The sequence below is a fragment of the Cornus florida genome, unplaced genomic scaffold (assembly GCF_030987335.1).
Source record: "Cornus florida cultivar Cherokee Brave unplaced genomic scaffold, ASM3098733v1 CherokeeBrave_3.0.0_Hap2_Chr01, whole genome shotgun sequence".
In the NCBI taxonomy this organism is placed as follows: domain Eukaryota; kingdom Viridiplantae; phylum Streptophyta; class Magnoliopsida; order Cornales; family Cornaceae; genus Cornus; species Cornus florida.
The window spans coordinates 70,148,389-70,168,492 of NW_026775571.1; the positions used below are offsets into that span (position 1 = coordinate 70,148,389).

Genomic DNA, 20,104 nt, shown 5'->3' on the forward strand with positions numbered 1-20,104 from the left:
TGTATGTTAACGAATTTCCTAAACTAATCCCTTGTTTTTCCATTTATTCTTCTTACCAATATACTTTAGGTGTGTTGGAAAGCCCTATATATGGGGTATACTTCAGTAATTTCTATATCCTATATTATGCCCTAAATTTTATTTTATTTTTTTTACATTTGTTCATATATATTTATATCTAACAGTTGCAAAAACACCACGTTATCATCTCTCTTTGGATTAAATTGGGTGTGATACCAATCTTACACAAAATATATACTGCTAATGTGGCATGATTTTGATCATTGAATGGAGTCTCTGATAGATTGGAGAGAAAAAAAAAATTAGTGGAGAGAATCCAAATCCTAATTATCCTACTTACTTAAACAAAAAAATCGTTTGTTTTTTAATATATATATTTTTATTTTTGACTCTGTAAAAGATCTAGATCACATAATTAATTGATTTTGCTAGAGACAAAAAGAGGGATAAAAATGAACTAAAAACCTTGACTCTAAGTCTAAGGTTTCTTCCTACGACATTTCCAAATTTGAAAAGTAGTACCCAAGCAATTAAGAAGGAAGCATTTGCCATTATAAATTGACTTGTACTGGTGATAGACAAACCACCAAACAATGGAAGAAGTAAAGCTACATGGATTTTGGGCTAGCCCTTTTAGCCACAAAGTGATATGGGCTCTGAAACTAAAGGGTGTGAAGTATGAGTACCTAGAAGAAGACCTCTCCAACAAGAGTCAACTGCTTTTACAGTACAACCCAATTCACAAGAAGATCCCTGTGCTTGTTCATGGTGGCAAACCAGTAGCGGAGTCCCGCGTTATTCTTGAGTACATCGAAGAGACGTGGCCGGAGACTCCGTTGCTGCCGGAAGATGCTTATGAGAGGGCCATGGCTCGGTTTTGGATTCAATTTGGGGAAGATAAGGTAAATTATATGTTACAAATCATTGATTAATTAGTAGAACCTTATATCTATATATATATATATATATATATATATATATATAGTTCGATAGTTCCATAAACCACTTGTTTGACCTTAAACATTAGTGTTACTTCTTGCACATAAAAATCCATCTCACAATATATGACAAGTTGCATCATCATCTTTCATATTATTGTATTTTCTACTGTGTACTATTGTTAGGAAGAATTACATACACACCTATGAAGCACGGACACGGATACGACAAGACACGGATATGGCGACACGGCAAATTTCAAAAAAATAGGATACGGACACGGCGGGGATACGCCTATAAAATTATATACATATATATATTTAAAATATAATTACTAGAATCTTGTACAGGTAAATAAAACAATAATAAAGAACAGAATCAATTTCAATAATTTCATCTCTGTTATAAGAAAAATATAGACAAAACAAAACAGAAAATAAATGAAAAATAAAGTTGATCTAAATTCCAAACGAAGATGTGCAGAAGAGACATAACTATAATGAACTAAATATGTATATGAATAAACATATATACTTTCAGTTTTTCACAAAATCTTGTTCGCGTAACTTAAATATATATATATATATCTTGTTCATGTAGAGAGATAATTGAAGAAGATGAGAGACTGAGAGAGGAGTGAGAGAAAATAAATTTTGTCTCACAGAAGTGTCGGACCGTGTGTCCGAGTCTCGGACACGCGTGTCCAATAAAAAATAATATTTGGACACTTCACAGAAGTGTCGGACATGGGTGTCGGTGTCCGAAAAGTGTCCGATACTAGTACGGGACCCCTGTCCGTGCTTCATAGATACACACATATATGTGTGTGTGTGTGTATGAAGTTGTGGGCCTGTAGCCCGAGTTTTGTTGTGATGGTGTTGCGTAGGGATGATAAATTACGACACGACAACACGACACGAGTTAAAAGAGTTTGGGTTTGATATAAACGGGTTTGGGTCATAAAAGGGTAGACACGATTAACCCGTTTACTTAACCGTGTCGGGTTAGGATTGAGAGGTTCAACCCGTGTAACCCGTTTATGAACCATTTAACTCAATATGTTATAATCGTGAATATGACCTATTTAATATGTTACCTATGTAAACTCACCACTATGAATAGTTAAGTCATTTCAACATAAACCTTATATATACTTTATGATTTTTCTTTTTATTTTGAATATTTGGGTTAATTATGACAATTTTTTTTTATATTATTTAGTATTTGATTAAATATTAAATGTCTCATTTTGATAAACAGGTCATTAAATGGGTTAACACATTTACCTGTTTAATAAACGGATTGGGTTAGTGTTGAGAATTCTTGATACAATTATTAAATGGGTTGAGCTTGGGTTTACTTATTTAGTATAATACCCTTACATCAACACGACATGAACACGACCCACAAACACAAATTGCCACCTCAGTGTTGCAACTTTAGTCGGGAAATGAATTTTGTGTGGGCAAATGAGTTTTGAGCTGGATATATATATTTTTTTGACCCATTTCGTTTTACGAGTTGTGAATCTCGGTACTAATTTTACAGGTTACTAAGCTATGAAGCAGTGATACGGATATGAGACACGGATACGATATGACATGCCAATTTTTTTTAAAAGTAGGATACGAGTACGGCTTGGACACGACTATATATAAGTTTGAATTTTTATTTATATATATATTGAGTAATAATATTATAAAACTTTAATTCATTTCTAATTTTATATTAAGAGTTGTAATAACTTTTATATCGAATATATTGTTATTGCACTACTTTGTCATATTTATTTTAAATAAACAAATTTTATTTAATTTTTTGCTTGTGATCATATGTGTACAATGTCAATTTTTATTAAAGAAAAAAGTTGGCCGCTTTAAAATGTGTTCATATTATTTTTAAGATTAGAGAGTAAATGTTTAGAAGTGTAGGCCTAATTATCTAGGCGAAGTGTGTCAAAAGTGTCTAAAATAATAAAAGTTTATTTTTATTTACGGACACGTATATGAAGTGTCAGAGACGCGTTCCAGGAGTGTTTGACGAGTATCGGTGTCCGACATAGACATGACACGAGTACGGCTAGTGTCCGTACTTCATAAATGTTAAGATAATGTGTGTACGAGAGAATAATAGAGAGTAAGATAGAGACAAAAGATTGGGGGTTTAAGTTATAATTTGGTTTTTTTTTTTTTTTTGTTTTTTTTTCATAGTGAAATATCATGATCTATATAGTGTGTATGTTTTTTATTTATTTTTATTTTTGTGATGACAATATATTTGTGGATCATATACACAGGGTCGCACATTTTTTGGCCTTTATGGGACTGGACAGGAACAAGAGGAAGCAATCAAAGAATCATTGGCAGTGCTGAAAATCATAGAAGAGAAAGCCCTTGGAGACAAGCAGTTCTTTGGTGGCGATGCCATTGGATTAGTAGACATCTCATTTGGATGGTTTGCTTATGGGTTCGAATGCATGGAAGAAGTGGTTGGTGTAAAACTGCTAGAACCAAGCACTTTGCCTCGCTTGTGTGCATGGGTTCAAAATTTTAAACAAGTTACTGTCATCAAAGAAAATCTCCCTGATCGTGAAAAATTGCTGGCCCATCTCAAACGCTTGAGGGAGAAGCTCATCGCAAACTCAAGAAGGTAGCATTTGAAAAATTGATCTCCGTTAATCATGAGTATTGAGAGGAGTTGACTTGAACACTTTTGATATTAAATTTGTGTAACTGTGGTTGTAGCACTTGTTTTTATTATGATATGTTGGATTTATGTAGCTGTGGTTGATTGTGTTTATGCGGGTGAATGACGAAACGAAAAACCATGTGTTGTATGCGGTAAGATCAAAAAATTATAATAGTAAAAGTCTGCAGCCTTGCACATTTGACTTGACTTGGTTTGATTTAACTCATACCACCGAATTTTCATTTAACTCCAGTCTTGGTCCAATTAAAACGGTTTAGCTTCCCCCTCTCATTTTTTTAAAATCTCTTAAAGTCCTGGAAATAGAGAAAAAAATAATAATAAAATCAAGCCCCATGCTACAAATAGTAGATTTACAAGCCAAGACATAACAAAATTTGAATTTTTTCCAACTTTTAGTAAAGTACCAATACATGAAATGATGAAAGCATGCCCAACATGTCCACGTTCGGGATTCCATATCCTACCATCCTCTTGGTCCGAGCTAATAGCCTAATTGCTTGGGCATTTCACCATTGAAAAGCTAATTTTGAATTTCATAATAAAATACCTATACATAAAATGATTACAACATGCCAACATGTGCAATGTTGAAATACAATATTTTTACATCAATTTAATTGGGTAATATAATTAATTAAACGAGGATCAGATTTTTTTTTTTAATTTTTTTATCAACACTATTTTATTATTATTATTATTATTATTTTTTAATGATTAGCACTTGTATTATAAAAAATAAATTAAACAAATCCACCCGATGTTCGGTGGATCCGAACCGAAAGATCACCCGACATTCAAATTTCAGAACGCCACACTTGTTCACTCTATGGGGCCCAATGGGTCGCCATTTCGTAACAGCAGGTAATGTTAACAACCATCGAAACAGCACCGGCGTAATAATAACGGAAATTACGAGTGGGTTAGAGAGAGAGAGAGAGAGAGAGAGGAGAGAGGAGACAGGAGATCTCTGCTTGAACGAACAAACAAACATCACCGAGCTCTCCTCTCCGTTCAGATCGGACCCTTTTGTCTGCAATTTAGGGTTTTTCCTTCAAAATCCGTTCCAAAATTTCAAAGTTTTTGGCCGTTGCAGACGACCGTTGATTGATCTATGCTCACACAATCAATTGTCAAGCTTTGTATATATGTACATATATAACTTGATCTGTATTCTGTTGTGCCATATAGGGTTTGTATCTAGGTTTTGGATGGGAATTCTTGAATGTTTGTAGAATTTATGGAAAATTGTGAATGAATCGGTGGTGAGAGTTGAATGGCGTCGGCTCAGGTGTTGCCGAATTCGATGGGGTCGCAGAAGCAGGAGCTTTTGGAGGCTGGAAAACGACGGGTGTGTTCCACTCTCTAATTTTGATTGCTTTCATCTACTAAGTTCAAACGCTGTTTGTTGATTTTCCCGGGACTTGAAAATTTTGAAAGGGTTGTTGTTTAGATCACTTCAATTTAGTTGCTGTCTCAGTTCTTAGATTATTTTTGACAAAAATGAAAAGGTGATATATATATATATATATATATATATGTATATATGTATGTATGTATTATGTATTGAATTTGGTTAGTTGGGTGTCTATAGTCTGTTGGCAGCATTATGACTTCCATTTGGTTACTTCTCTACTGACAACTGAGTCCATTTTGCAAACACAATGTTATATTGTTAGAATTTGTGTGGCCTTTTAGAACACTGAACTGAAGATCTTTAAACTGAGCAAAAAATCTTAAGAATTGCAGCGAAGATTCGTGCCAAGTCTTGTTGTCCCAAGTCCTGCTTCTTGTACCTGGTGGCTAATAAACTAGATTACTAGAACTGCGTGTTTCAGTTTGTGGGATGCAAATCATGAAGTAGGGCCCTAAAATGATCATATCTTGCAATTTGTTATTAGATTATTATCTTGCAAATGACCATATTTTATTGAATTCCTTCAAGTGCTATAGATTTTTTATTTTAAAGGGAAAGACTATGATTTACAATATCTAGAGTAATCTTTTGCTGGTGATTTTTGGAGTGACAATTGACAATGTCCTTAACTATTTGCATATTTTGGTGCAGTTTTCATCACCAAAGAGGTGGAATGTAAATTAACATTAATGACAAAACTAAAAGAAAATACTTAATTCATTGAACATATGAAGTCTTTCTTAATCTGTTATTGATGTGATTGGAACTCATGGGAAAACTTTTGCCACAATTTGTTTTGTTTTTTGTTTTTTTTCTTGATAAGTAAAGATGTATTAATAAAAAGCCTTCAAAAGGGGAACGCATCCCATAGAATACACAAAGGCGTAAGCGAAAAGAAAAGATCCTATTGACCCAAGGAACCCAAAAAATCAACATACTCCTCTAATGATTTGCAATTTCTCCCCATCATCCAACTGCAAAAAGAGATAAAAATAAGAAATTTCAAAGCCCCTACAGAAGATTCCTCCCCATCAAAAGGTCTACTATTCTGCTCCTTCCAAATGCACCACCAAGCGCAAAAAGGTGCCACCCTCCAAAAATCACGGGCATGGGGCTCCCATGAAACATCCTCTCCAAGCATCAATCAATCCCCTCGAAGACCGAGGCATGACCCACTTAACCCCAAACAAGCCAAAAATAAGACTCCAATAGTCGTGAGCCAAAGGGCAATGCAACACCAATTTCTAGAATTTGTTTATCATATTGAACAATCAATCCATGAACCCATAGGAAAACTTTTATGGTCTGATCGAAATATGTTATATCACTGGACCCATGACTGGGAAAGGTTGCAAAAGATTTCTTCTTCCATATCTTCATGCAAAAGTTATAGCCAGGAAACTTTTGTCAATTTTTTTTTTTTTTTTTAATTCAGATATATTGTATGACAGGAAGGATTAAAGCCTCATTTCAGAGAGATCCTTACAATTTTCTTTCTTATTATGTCTTATTGCGAGCCTTCCAATTTGCCAGCTGAGTTATGCCTTAAAGATCCTATGAAACGGATGAAGTTAAATAGGTGATTTTGAAGATGGACATGGATACCAACAGGCCAGTGGCCTAGCGGTACCAAGCCCCTACTTCTCAAAGAGAGGTCAGGGGTTCGAGCCTCAGTGGAGGCATGTGTGTGTGAGTACCCAACTAGGAAAAAAAAAAGACGGACATGGATAAAGCTAAGAGTCTAGATGGGTTTACAGAGACTATATTTGCGAACAGATGTACACTTTGGAAGATGGTAACTTGAATACTTTTGGGAATTGTTAAGAGAATAGAGTTTTGATAGAACTTCTATTGTTTGCTTCCTATGAAGGATTCCTTCTCCACTTCCATTTGAGGCTTGAGATTCATTTATTTGATGATGGTGAGAAGAAATGAGTCCCTGACTATATATGTGACTCTAAATTCATTTACCAATGTGTTAAAATAGCTTTGGCATGATATTATCCGTAGTGTTCTTTTGTTAAATGAGGAAGGCGTTGCTATATAATATTTCTTTTTATCAAGTGATTTTTCAGGGGTTGGCAAATTCTTGATGCAGTTTTGGTGGCTGATGACTTCGTAAAGGCGTTTAGGAATGCTTATTAAAGAGGGGATTTCATTTGATTTTGGAAAAAAGCTTTTCAAAGATGTAGAGGATTTTGTTAAAGCTTATGTCCATGTGGATGAGGATCATGTGATATATTGAGGTTGTGGAGCCTGAATCACGAGCTTGGTTTATGTTGACCCTTCTCGAACTCCGGTCGGGGACTTCGATCACAGTGAGCAGTGTTGGTCACGATCAAAACCTGGAGTTCATCGATCTATCACAACAGAGTATATATCGATCACAGAGGCTAGTGTAAGCGTCAATTGTAGCCTAGGATAATATCGATCAATCACAGGTCACGAACACCTCGATCGTTGTAAATAAGAAACTCCGAATTTGTTTCCTAATTGAGGTCTTCTTTCCTTGGAATTCTGTAGATTTGAGGAAATGTTGTTTCCTATAAATATTGAGTCTTGTATTAACCCTAGTATGTGTGTGATAGCAGAATAGCTAGAGAGAGAGTGAGAGAGCACAGAGGGCTCTTTGTTGTAAACACCCATCATTATTGATTATAGTGGCATTTTCCGGTGCGCTCCGTGGATGTAGGCAAAAGATTTTTCCGAACCACGTAAATTGTGTGTTATCTTGTGTGATTGTTCTTCTCTTGCTTGACTGTTTTGTTTTATTCCCCAACATGATATGTGAATAATACTTTTGGATGCTGGGGTTTTTTCAGTTTCTATTAATTTTTGCAGTGATTATTGATGTTGAGAGTTGAGACTAAGATGGTTTCATGCCTTTGGGGGTCTACTTGAGAGTTTGGATATCCCTTTTCATTTTTTTGATTGATGCTCTGAATAGGTTGATGAACTATATATTATGTGTAATGGTTTCATGCCTTTGGGGGTCTACTTGAGAGATTGGATATCCCTTTTTTTTTATGGTTGATGCTCTGAGTAGGTTGATGAAGTATATATTATTTGTACTTAATCCGAAGTCCATGTCAATGCAGCATAACTTAGCTTCGTTATCATTATTATTATTTTTTGATATTACAAGTTAGAAATACAGAATAGCTCTTTATAAGTGAATATTAGTTATATATATGTATATAACATGATGAATCATTATTATTTTAAATTAATGAATTGATGTATATATGTATATATGCACACAATTATTTTTTTATATGTGTTTAGTAAATATAATATAAATGGTTGTTACATAGTGTAGTCCCTGTTAAGAGAGGGTGCTGTGAGGGGTGGACTAGATATAGATATAACCTTTTGTATTACTCGCACAAAGTGGCTGAACCTGACGCTTGAGAGCTGCAGCATTTTACCAATGTACCAAGCAATGGTCGTATCCACCTTATATTGCTATGTTTATATCATATGTTTGTGTTCTTTTAGTGTCTTTCATTTTTCTCGTAGGATTGAGAGGAACAATGGAATTTTCGAGGAATAATACTATGGTAAATAGTAGTTGTGGCTTTGTTATGACAAAGGTTAAATTTTCGTTATCAAATATAGCCATGCGTCACTGAACTTTGGGTTATTCTTTTGTTTAGGGGTGTGATTCGATTTTACTCTTTGTTTTACTGCTGTTGTTAGAAGTTTGTCCCAACTGGCCACCTTTATAAATGATTAGTCAATTTTTTAAGATTTTTGTTTCCTATTAAAAAAAAAAAAAAATCTAGAATTACTGATTTCTTTATTATACTTCTTGATGTATGGATTTGAATTCACCCAATGTACTTCTAACATATGGGACAAAAATTTACAGTACCCATCTTTACTGTATTTTTGGTTCAATTTTGTATTAGTGTAAACTGCTATCTCAACCTGTCCAAAGGCAAATTATCAAATTAATGTGGTCTTTTTTTTTTCCCTTTCTTTCTTTCTTTCTTTCTTTCTTGCAGCTGGAGGAATTCCGTAAGAAGAAGAAAGCAGCAGAACGAGCCAAAAAGGCTGCATCCACAAGTCAGCTTCATACTGCAGATGCTGATCTACATGAGAAGCAACCTTTAGAAACTGAAAATGTAAGGCTTACAGATTCAGAAGGAGCTGGTACATCTGATCAAAGTGGTGGAGCTGTTGTTGGACTGTCTGGTGTTGCTATGAACAATGACGACAAAGCAATTGATCTTGTCCAGAACAATGAGATAGGTTCTTTGTATGGAAAACATGCTAATCCCCCTTTATCAGCGAATTATCGTAATTCATTTTTAGCTCAATCGGTGCAGAAACATGGAAATGATCAAGACTCTAACCGATATAATGGGTCAAAGCCAGCTGAACCAGTAAATGTTAATTATAGCCCTCAGATAAAAGAGAAGAGTGATGACTTTGGCAATTATAGTAGAGCTTCAGGAGGACTTTCCGTTTCAACTGATCAATATATTTCTCTTCACCCTCAAGCAGTTCGAGATATTGATAGCAATTCCAGTCAATCTAGTCGTTATGCGTTGGAGGAAGCACAGTCAAAAGATAATGATAGTCACTTAAAGAATTTTTCAGTTACAAATCCTAGTATATCTCATGTTCTTGCTGCAAATATTTCTCCTGAGAATTCTGACAGCAATTTATTGCAAAACAAGTCTGCTTATACCAGCCCGCTGCCTAGCCCATGGATGTCCTCTTCTTATGAAGGTAAAGTTGCTATTGTTTTTTTTTTTTTTTTTACCCGGTGGGCCCTGCAGGGGGTAATACTTATTGTATTCACTCCTTTTTTTTCCACTTTCCTTTTTAATTCTTTGGAAGAAAATCTGATGACAGTATGTTTGTAATGATGGACTCCTTTCATCCTCTACCAATATCACAGAGTCCTCTCATGAAGTAGGACAAAACATGCAAGGTGCGGACAGAGAACCTCTGTGGCCATCTCAATCTCGATCTCCTGGTTTCAGTTTTGATGTCAGAAGTTCATCTAATTATGTACCAGTATATCCAGATGTAGCTGAAACCAACACGAGGAGATCTCGTCCATCTTTCCTTGATTCTATTAATATGCCAAGACTTTTTTCTGCATCTTTTCAACCTACTGAACAAGAGAATGCTGAGTCATTTAGTTCAAAATTTCACGACATGGACATCAGTCTTGCATCATCTGTGTCGGAGAAGTCACTTACTGAAACTGAAAGAATGGAACCTTTTCCAACTTTGAACCATTCCATGAAGACTTCATTTTCAGCCAGTAATGGGGATGACATGTACAGGTATAGTGCCAATGAGAACAGAACAGAGAGGAAACAAGATTTTTTTTCGCAAAAACAGGATGAAGACTTTGCTGCTTTGGAACAGGTTATATATTGTTGTTGCTGCAATTTTTATTATACTTTTCTCATATATGTATTCTTGTCAATTCATGTATAATTAGACTAGCAAAATGTACATGCATTGCATGTAGTTCAAATCGTTGTAAATAAATATATTTTTATATGACTAAAAGTAATGAATAATAACATAAAATAAAATAAAAAAGCGATGTAGAACAACTGGCTCACGAGTATATGAGCACCACAAGTCAGGGAGGCTGAAAAGGTAAGGAGAGATATACAAGTACAGAAAAAATAAATAAGGAAAAGTCAACAATAGAAAATAGAAAAATTGAAAATAAGCAAGAAGATTGGTGGTGGAGTTGACAATAGGTGGCAGCATGATTGGTGTAGTTGCCAACAATAGACAGCTTGATTGAAGAATTATTCTCCATTGCAAAATTTATGGAGGATTCTGCTCCACCGAAATCTCAACACGTACGTAGTATTTTACGGAGTGCTTTAATCAGTGTAACAAGTGTCCTTTATTTTAATGAGTGGTGTGGTTTTTGACTTGCCTATATAAAGGCAAGAGATGTAGTTTGTAGGCAGACAATTATCAATACAATTTCAAGTTTTTTCTCTTGTTAGTGTGTTCCTTGTGAATTCAAGGGTTAACTCTGTTCTTTATTGTTCCGCTACGTTAAAAAGTCAAGTGACATGAGTAAGAAAATTACTAGATATTTTAGACATGGAGAGAAAAATAATTGACCATAATCATCCAATAAAAATATTTCATAAGATGTGAAACAGTTGCCAAACTAGCCCTGATTTGGCAATCACTTGACTACTTAATCAAGTAGTGTTTTTGTTTTTGGAACTTTAACAAGTGTGGATGTATTGGAAATGGAAAAATAAATGAAAATTTAAGGCCCTTCTTAGTGCCTTGAGCTGTACTATGTGGTCTGATGTAAAATAAGTAAAGAATTAATTTTCTTCTATGGTTTTTATGCTATATTCTGGGTAAGTTTAAGTCTTGCATTTATCACTACAGTAGTCTCTCTTTCTGAGTTTGGAACATTGGATGTATTTTTTTCAGACCTCACATTTTCTTACATCTAATTTCTTTCTTGTGCAGCATATTGAAGATTTGACACAAGAAAAGTTCTCTTTGCAGCGAGCTCTTGAGGCTTCACGAGCTTTGGCAGAATCTTTAGCTTCTGAAAATTCAGCTCTGACAGATAGTTATAATCAACAGGTTTGTTTGCATCTATGGTTCTTTTGGCTTGTTCAGATCTTCATTTTCCAAGATTGTTTTTCAGATGGTTGCCTGTGTTTGTGCTTTTGTTTAGTACTTTAGTCACATACATGATACATATATACTTACATATACAGATTCATTCATATATATACATAAATGAGTAAATTTTGTCGTATACTCTGCCATTTAGATACCATGAAAATTAATGTGCTATCTAAATTGACTGACATACTGATTGATGCAGTAATAATGTAAATGGCACCCATATCATGGATCGTATTGACCATATATTTATACTTGTTTGTTTATCAGTGTTGTAAATTTATACTTGTTTATTTAAAATTGTTGTCATGCAAAAATGAACAAAATAAATTAAAGATACTTGGTTTTAACGTCTAACAAATTCAAAATAAGGATTAATATATTCTGAACTTATGGTGCTAATAGATCTTTCTCATGCTCATCTTGATTAAAACCATTTGAACTAACTCAATGAGCTCAGGATTCACAACTGTTATATATTTGATTGTTTCTCGCTTTTAGATTGAACACGGTTTCTTGTTTCAGGTAGAAGTGGTCAAATTGACCCATTATTGGTTTTATGGTTTTTATATATATATATATATATATTTCTTCCTAGTTGATAGGTTTTATGTTTTTTTATTTTATTACATATAATGTATTTTATTGGTATTTATTTTTTGTAAAATTGAATTTAGAATTAAACTATTTCTTATTGACATATAAGGCCTTTAAATGCAAAACAAAAAAAACAAAAAATAAAAAAAAATATCTCAGTTGTGTACGTGTGTATAATTTCATGCGATTTCACCAATTGCAAATTTTATGCAATGATGTTTTTAGATATAAGGTTTATTTTAACCTGTAAATTTCTTTTTCTGAAAGAATAGAAGTTTTGGTGTGCCTTTTCGTTGTTCCTGAATAACACATGACTTGAAAAAGGACCCTTAAGAAACAACTGATTAGAAAGAGGATCCGTCACAAGGAAGCTTAAAGTAGCCTTTTTGTGTTGCATGCTTCAATTTATACCGCGTCTGTTGGAGGCATCTTGGGAAATAAAAAATATATATAAAAAAATTGGTCTACCAAATTTTAAACTGGGAAAATTTGGCAATGTGTCTTCTATTGGTTTTATTAAGTAGCATGGGGTCCAGACTACAGTTGCATTCCCATTACTATTATGGCTGATTATGTTGTCTGCTACTTGGTCCCAGCAGGGCAAATTCTATATTTGTTTCTGTTATGTATATTCATTTCAGCCGATTTTCTTAAATTTTTAAACAGTCCATTGGTGGGTTTTTCTTTTTTTCCCATTGCTGGAAGGACCCCAAAATTTTTGATCTTCACCATCCCTTCTTTTTAATGGTATGAGCAGTTCAGTTGATTTATTTCTTTTGTCTACAGGGAAGTGCTGTCAACCAGCTGAAATCTGACATGGAAAAGTTACAGGAGGAAATTAAGGCACAACTGGTTAGTAATTGTACTGTATTGTATTTCCATCATAGAATTTTATAAATCCATAGGCAGTAATAATCATAGTTTAGCTTTTCCATCCGTGAATGTAGGCAGGCTATGGACATAAAAATATATAAAAGTCCAAGATATTTGATGTAAATGATAATTAAAATCCTCGACTATGTAAAGGGATTATATGTAGTAATGATATTATGAACAGTATGAATAATGGTAAATTAGCAATGCTAGCTATCCAGAAGGAAGAAGGGGTAACCACGAGCTACAGGTTGAATCTTGAAGTTGCTTGTCTTATAGGGTAGTAGGATAGCGTCCATGGTTTCAAGTCTCCAAAGGAGTTTAAGCACCATTTCAGTCATCCATGCTTGCATGTCAAAAAAAAAAAAAGTGATGATTCAGTGAGTGTGAATGTATATAGGTTACCAACGGGCCAGTGGCCTAGCGGTATCAGGCCCTTACTTTCCAAAGGAAGGTCAGGGGTTCAAGCCTCAGTGGAGGCATGTCTGTGGGAGTATCAACTAAGAAAAAAAAAAAATGTATATAGCTTAGTCATGTGCACACTACAGTAAAAAGTAATTTCTTAATTGTGTTTCTCAAACCAGGCAAGAGGGGCTAATTGATATTTGAGACCTTTTTATAACACAATCAATATGACAGATTTTCCGAAAGGTTGAGAAAACCAAGAGGCAACTTGATATAATCTTTACTAATGAGATCACCATATAGGAAGAGATGCATCACATTGAGCTGATGCTTGATATTATGTTTGATATTGGTAGAAGTCGGATATATTAGACAAACGACAATCATATAGGGTACAGAGTGTTGGTTTCCCCAGACGCCTGTGCAAAAACATGGCTACAGTTGTCAGTCGAGCTTTGTGGGGCTCAACAGAACTGTGTATTTGATTGTACGTTAAGAGCTACAAGTACCTCATAGGAGAATTATCTTTGGTCTTGAAGAGGTCCTTAAATATGAGGGATAAAGTGAGCATTTTATGAAGCTGTTTATAATCTTCAGAGTGATCAACCATGACGTTGGCTTATTTAAGACACTCCAATAATTGCAGTATGTAGGGACGGACCCAGGAAATTGTGATTTTTTTTTTCTTTTTTTCTTTTTTTGTAATTTCAGGGTGGGCAACATTAAAATTTCATAGGTATATAATTAAAAAAAAGGAGGCAATTTCCCCCACTGACTATAAATTGGGTCCGTGCATGGCAGTACGTTTAGAATCTTGAATAAGATGAGCTGATGGAGCAAAATCTAACAAGCTGAAGGTGTGGTGAAATTCGAATGGTAAAGGAAACCTTAACAATATGATGAACAGAGAGTTTGGAAAGAAAATGAAGATGTGGTAGTCGATGATCAGGTGGCTGAGAAGGGATGGGAATACTGGAATAAAATGTATCAATAGCTCTCAAAATGGGTAGTATTACAAGAAACAAAAAAAAAGGCACTTTATGATTGGATCATTGCATTGATATCCTTTTGAAATATGATTGTATTTCAAAGGACAGAAAAACTGGAACATGCAGGTAGATTGTATTCTCTATGTAGGAAGAACTATAATGCAAGTATTCATGAAATAGGATACGGGGAATAAGAGCTTTGTCTAAATTGCTAGTTGGCAGAAATGTGGAGAAAAAATTGAATATGCAAAAAATTGGTGCTTGACTGTAATAAGAACCTACCTTCAAAATGTGAGAATGTAGGTGGAGAGGAATCAACAACTAATTTATGTGATAAGATTGTTTTATTTAGTAATACCATTTTGTTGATGGTTTTAGGGCTCAGAGAAATTTTGAAGTGAGAAGAAACCAATTACTCTTGATACGGATACAGGCATGCAATTGATGCAAGAAGGCAACTAATGTTTCTTTTAAGAACAATGCTTGCCTTAGGCCGCAAAAGAAGGAACTTCCTTCTTATGATGTGGTGGCCCAATAAAACGTCGATAGGTGTTCAAGTTTTAAAAGAAAAGAAAATGATGACTACATGCAATAAAAACTTCAAGTATCCATAGGTTATTCAATCGGCTCCTCTTACGACGAGAAAGCCACCAGCGTACGAGCTCTATGGAATCGTTCCAAATCCCAACTCGACGTCATGGATCTGGAGTTGAACCCATTGCCGGAGCCGTAAAACGACACCACCGAAGATGAACACGAGCGATATATTAGCCCACCACCACCACTGTCCATAAAGGACAACATTGATGTGGAGGAGTACGGACTCGAAGGCTATCAATGGTGGAATGGTGAACTACTTGTCCTGAGATGAAGACGTCGCCATTGATCAATTCAACTCACAACTCACATGGTCCGATTCATTAAAGCGAAAAACATTGTTTGATTTTAGATTCAAAACAGAAGTAATATATATCGCTGTGTGAGAGAGAAAGAGGGAAGGATCAGTTTCTATTCCCTGTAGTCATCATTTTCTTTTCTTTTAAAGCTTTAACACCTGTTGATATTTTATTGGGCCACCTCATCATAAGGAGGAGGTTCCTTCTTATGCGGCCTAAGGCAAGCATTGTTCTTCTTTTAATTGAGTGCATGCCATAGTGGTGAAATCTTGAGAATGGCTAATTCTAGTAATGGAGATCTGGGCCTGGCCCGAGAGCTTGAAGACCACATGGCCCACACCTACTGTTAGAGACGTGGGAAAGAAAGAAAGAATTAGGGATTTTTGTTTATTTATTATTATTATAGGATATTTCGGCAATTTAGGATTTTATTTATGGTAATAGGTTGATTAGGGTTTTTCTTTGATGTCTATTTATGTGTTGGTTCAGACATTGTGAAAGTTAGCTTTGATGATTGACTATTGATTATTATTTAGAAATTATTGTGTTTCTTCTCCCTCAATCCTGATTTCTCCCTCTGTGATTCCTCTCTTCTCCCTCATTCAGATTTCTTCCCCTATTATTCTTATTCTATTTCTCTTTCAATCTCTATCTTAACCTCTTTCTTATTTACTTGAATTCTGTTCTCGAATCGCCCGTTGCTGCATCAATTGGTATCAGAGCAAAAGATTTAGAGCAATTGTTCATTGTTACACAAAAACTGCTGTTCACAGCAATCTTGCCTTCTATCACTGTTCATTAACGTTTCCCCAAGCCGCTGCCGCCACAGCCACTAATCACAAAACATTAACTTAAATCTTTCACTCCTTGGAACTCTAAACCCCACTGTCGAACCCAAACCCACCGAGCCCATCATCGTTTACAACCTTTCTTGCACTTTCAAATCCTAGCCGTCACTGCCAACATCTACAACTAAGCAAAACCTTAAAACCGTCTCTTCATATCCAACAAACGGTTGTAAGACCCTAAACTCCAACCCAAATCCAACAGCCTTATCGCAGAGCCAAGCCCTAGCCACCAGTCGTGGATCTCCCAACATCTCACCGGAATCTGCCATCGTCGGAATCTTCTCAAGTTGTAGTCGTCACCAGAACTTCGGTTCATCACCATTTTCAGTTTATCGTTTTCGCTGTCTCTGGTCATTGCTTGGAGGGGACTGTTGATCGCAAACTGTGGGTCTATTGTCGTTTAGGAGAGAGGAGCAGATTTATTAAAAGACCGGTTTTGGCCTCTCTTTACTTCATTTTACAGCAACTTTTGGGTAACAACCTTCAATACTTGGAAGCTACATAGGACTTCGGAAAAGGTACATATTCTTCCATTAAAAATTGCAATTAGTATTTTATCTATTTGATTAGTTTAGAAATTGCAAAAGGTCCTAATTGAATCCATTTGATTCTTGAACCAAATTATTTATTTCTTTTAGTATTATTTTCCTTTGAGTTCCTTTCTTGCCAAAGGTTTTAAAAAAATAATAAAATAAAAAAAATCTTTTTCATTTTTTCCACCTTATTTTTACACCTAAATACTTACACTAGTGCATGGATTTTAGCATAATTAATTTCATTGCATTCAGATTTCTTTGTTGTGCAGTGCAATAGGTATAATTTGATTTTACTTATTTCAATTTGAGTCCTATGTCGGCCTTCCTTAAACTTTGTCCACTAACCTAGCCGAGACGTCTTCATAATGATGTCAGAAGAGAACATCATTTTATGTCCCCAATGGCTGTCTTCTAAGCCAGGCAAGACCAAAATTGTTGAGCACAGACCTAGCAGCCTATCACATGAAAGTCGAGCTAATTGGTGTGAAAATGAAAGGGAAACAAAAACAACATTGAAAATAAATTTGGAACAACAACTTCTGAAAATTGAAAATGGGCTTTTTCAACCTCCATCCTCAATCAGTGAGCTCATTTGGTTGCTTAACAAAACTGATCACTTGCTTTGCAAAGTACATCAGGACCCATGTGCTTCAATGCAGACTGCACTCTCTCCAATAATGAAGGCTTTAATTGCTAAAGAATTTTTAAAGCATTCAGATTGTGATGTTAGAGTTGCAGTAGCCTCATGCCTTAGTGAGTTAACAAGGATTACAGGACCGGCTTTTCCCTATAATGATGATCAAATGGTAGAAGTATTTCAGGTGATTGTATCATCTTTTGAAAATTTATCTGATACATCTAGACCATCGTATGGTAAAAGGGTCAAAATCCTCAACACATTTGAAAGTGTCAAGTCATGTTTGATAATGTTAGATTTGGAATGTGAAGAGTTGATTGTCCAGATGCTTCAGTACTTTTTAACAGAAATAAGAGATTATCATCCGGACAATATCTTTAAATATATGGAGCAAATTATGACTCTATTACTGGAGGAATGCGACTATATCTTCATAGAGCTACTTCGTCCTCTTCTAACTACTGTTAGGAAAGGAAATCAGACTATTTCGCCTCAATCTTGTACTTTAGGAGAAAAAGTATTGAAAAACTGCGCTACAATTCTTGAGCCTCGTCTTCCAAAGGCTCTACAATCTTTGGGCCTTTTGTCCACTGATTTTGTGGAAGTAGTCGCTTCTATTTGTCAAGATGTGTCTGAATTGCCACACATGACTGTTGTGCAAAACACAATTGCCTTAACCCCAAGATCATTTTCAGTTGTCACACATAATCTCACTCATCCTTGGGAACATGTTGAACTGAGTCAGCCAAATGATGAATTTGCACAAAATGAGGTCACTCGAGATTGCCTTGAAGATATGATTAAATTTCATGAATCATCCACCTCCATTGTGTCAAACAAGGATGTCAAGTACAATAGTAATTTCTGGAAGACACTTTGGACATTCTTAGGAACAAATTTGAAGTTTCCTTTTGCATCTTGTCCTTTGAATGATAGAAAAATTGAGGTTGTAAATCAAGGTCTAGGAAAGATGGTAAGTTTTATTATTAGCATGCACCTAGACACTTGGACCTTGCTTTTACCTATCATGGATTATGTTTATACAAGTTTGACTAATCAAAGTACTGGTAGTTGTTCTTTGGAGATTATTTGCGGTTCTTTACCATGCCAGTCCATTGATTATTATCTTCCACCTCCATGTATGTATTCACTTGAGTTTGTTGACTCCTTCGTTCAACTTGTTCATGATTTTTATGCCGATATGCGACAAGAAATTGTCTTAAGTAAAAAGAATTATGAACTCATTGCATATGCTCATTATAGGAATCATGAATTAAATGAAGGAGATTATGCAATAATTTGTGCACTACCTCAACCTTATCATAAAAACTCCTTCTAGATGAAACATGCCAAAATCGATAGACTTTGCCACATCATTCAAAAATCAGGACCTAATGCATATTTCTTTGACTGGTCTTTGGATATGAGTACTAGTTTAATTTTTGATGTGAAGTATCTGTTACCTAACCAAGGCACCTTTGAGCCTCCAATTTTGTTGGCATGTGTTCCTACAGGCAGCATTCCGTCTTTCTCAGCATCAACACTGGCACTTACGTCTTCTCAGCTGCAGTATATGGATTGGATTGATCGTATTTGGAATGTCCACAATTACCTTCGAGCTTTAGATTTTACATGGATTGTAGCGAAACAACTTTATTATGTTGATTCTTACTTTTTGAAGATTTACATTTGCATTTACTCTCCGGAGGAGAGTTTTTCTCAACCGGGAGGGAATGCTGGAGAACCGGGCCTGGCCCGAGAGCTTGAAGACCACATGGCCCATACCTACTATTGGAGACATGGGAAAGAAAGATAAAATTAGGGATTTTTGTTTATTTATTATTATTATGGGATATTTCAGCAATTTAGGGTTTTATTTATGGTAATAGGTTGATTAGGGTTTTTCTTTGATGTCTATTTATATGTTGGTTCAGACACTGAAAGTTAGCTTTGATGATTGACTATTGATTATTATTCAGAAATTATTGTGTTTCTTCTCCCTCAATTCTGATTTCTCCCTCAGTGATTCTTCTCTTCTCTTTCATTCTAATTTCTTTCCCTATTATTCTTATTCTATTTCTCTCTCAATCTCTATCTTAACCTCTTTCTTATTTACTTGAATTTTGTTCTCGAATCGCCCATACCCGCTGCTGCATCACTAGGGTCTTGTTTATGAAATAAAGCCACTAAAGGACTAAACAAGGAAACAATTTTCAAGATCTTTCAAATGGACTAAGTCATATATGATTGGACATGGAAAAAGCTATGCCATTTGTTGTCTTTTGGCTACTGGTACTACAAGATGACAATATGGGCTTGGTTACAGAACCGCGGACACTGATGCACATGATTGTAGGCTAAGAACTAGTAGTATGACCAGACATGATTTACTCTAAATTAGAAAAGATGGATGAATTTAAAAGAGTTGACATATGTCCAAAGCAGAAATGATTCTGAAAATGTTGCTTGGATAGTGGACATGAGGAACATGGTAGAGGTTATAGTTTTAGTTTGAGTGGTGAGGGTTCCTTGGTGGTTAACTTCCATTGGGACTTTGAAATTTCTTATTATTAGTTCTTTTTTTTTTTTTTTTTG

At 35.2% G+C, this 20,104-nt stretch overlaps 2 protein-coding genes across 2 annotated transcripts in view; both read left to right on the plus strand.

Annotated features, from left to right (window-relative positions):
• The first annotated feature begins 572 nt into the window (after positions 1-572).
• LOC132299746 (glutathione transferase GST 23-like) lies at positions 573-3,739 on the plus strand. Its single transcript, XM_059796546.1, has 2 exons — positions 573-923; positions 3,257-3,739. Exons 1-2 carry the CDS (start codon positions 615-617, stop codon positions 3,611-3,613), a joined length of 666 nt encoding a protein of 221 aa, XP_059652529.1. The 5' UTR covers positions 573-614; the 3' UTR covers positions 3,614-3,739.
• An 823-nt stretch (positions 3,740-4,562) lies between these two features.
• The window catches only part of LOC132299754 (protein BLISTER-like), a 35,790-nt gene continuing 20,248 nt past the window's right edge, over positions 4,563-20,104 (plus strand). Inside the window, exons 1-5 of the mRNA XM_059796559.1 lie at positions 4,563-5,017; positions 9,091-9,820; positions 9,993-10,471; positions 11,564-11,683; positions 13,112-13,177. Coding sequence (XP_059652542.1) covers positions 4,943-5,017; positions 9,091-9,820; positions 9,993-10,471; positions 11,564-11,683; positions 13,112-13,177 — 1,470 coding nt within the window. The 5' untranslated portion in view covers positions 4,563-4,942. The remainder of the gene's footprint in view (positions 5,018-9,090; positions 9,821-9,992; positions 10,472-11,563; positions 11,684-13,111; positions 13,178-20,104) is intronic.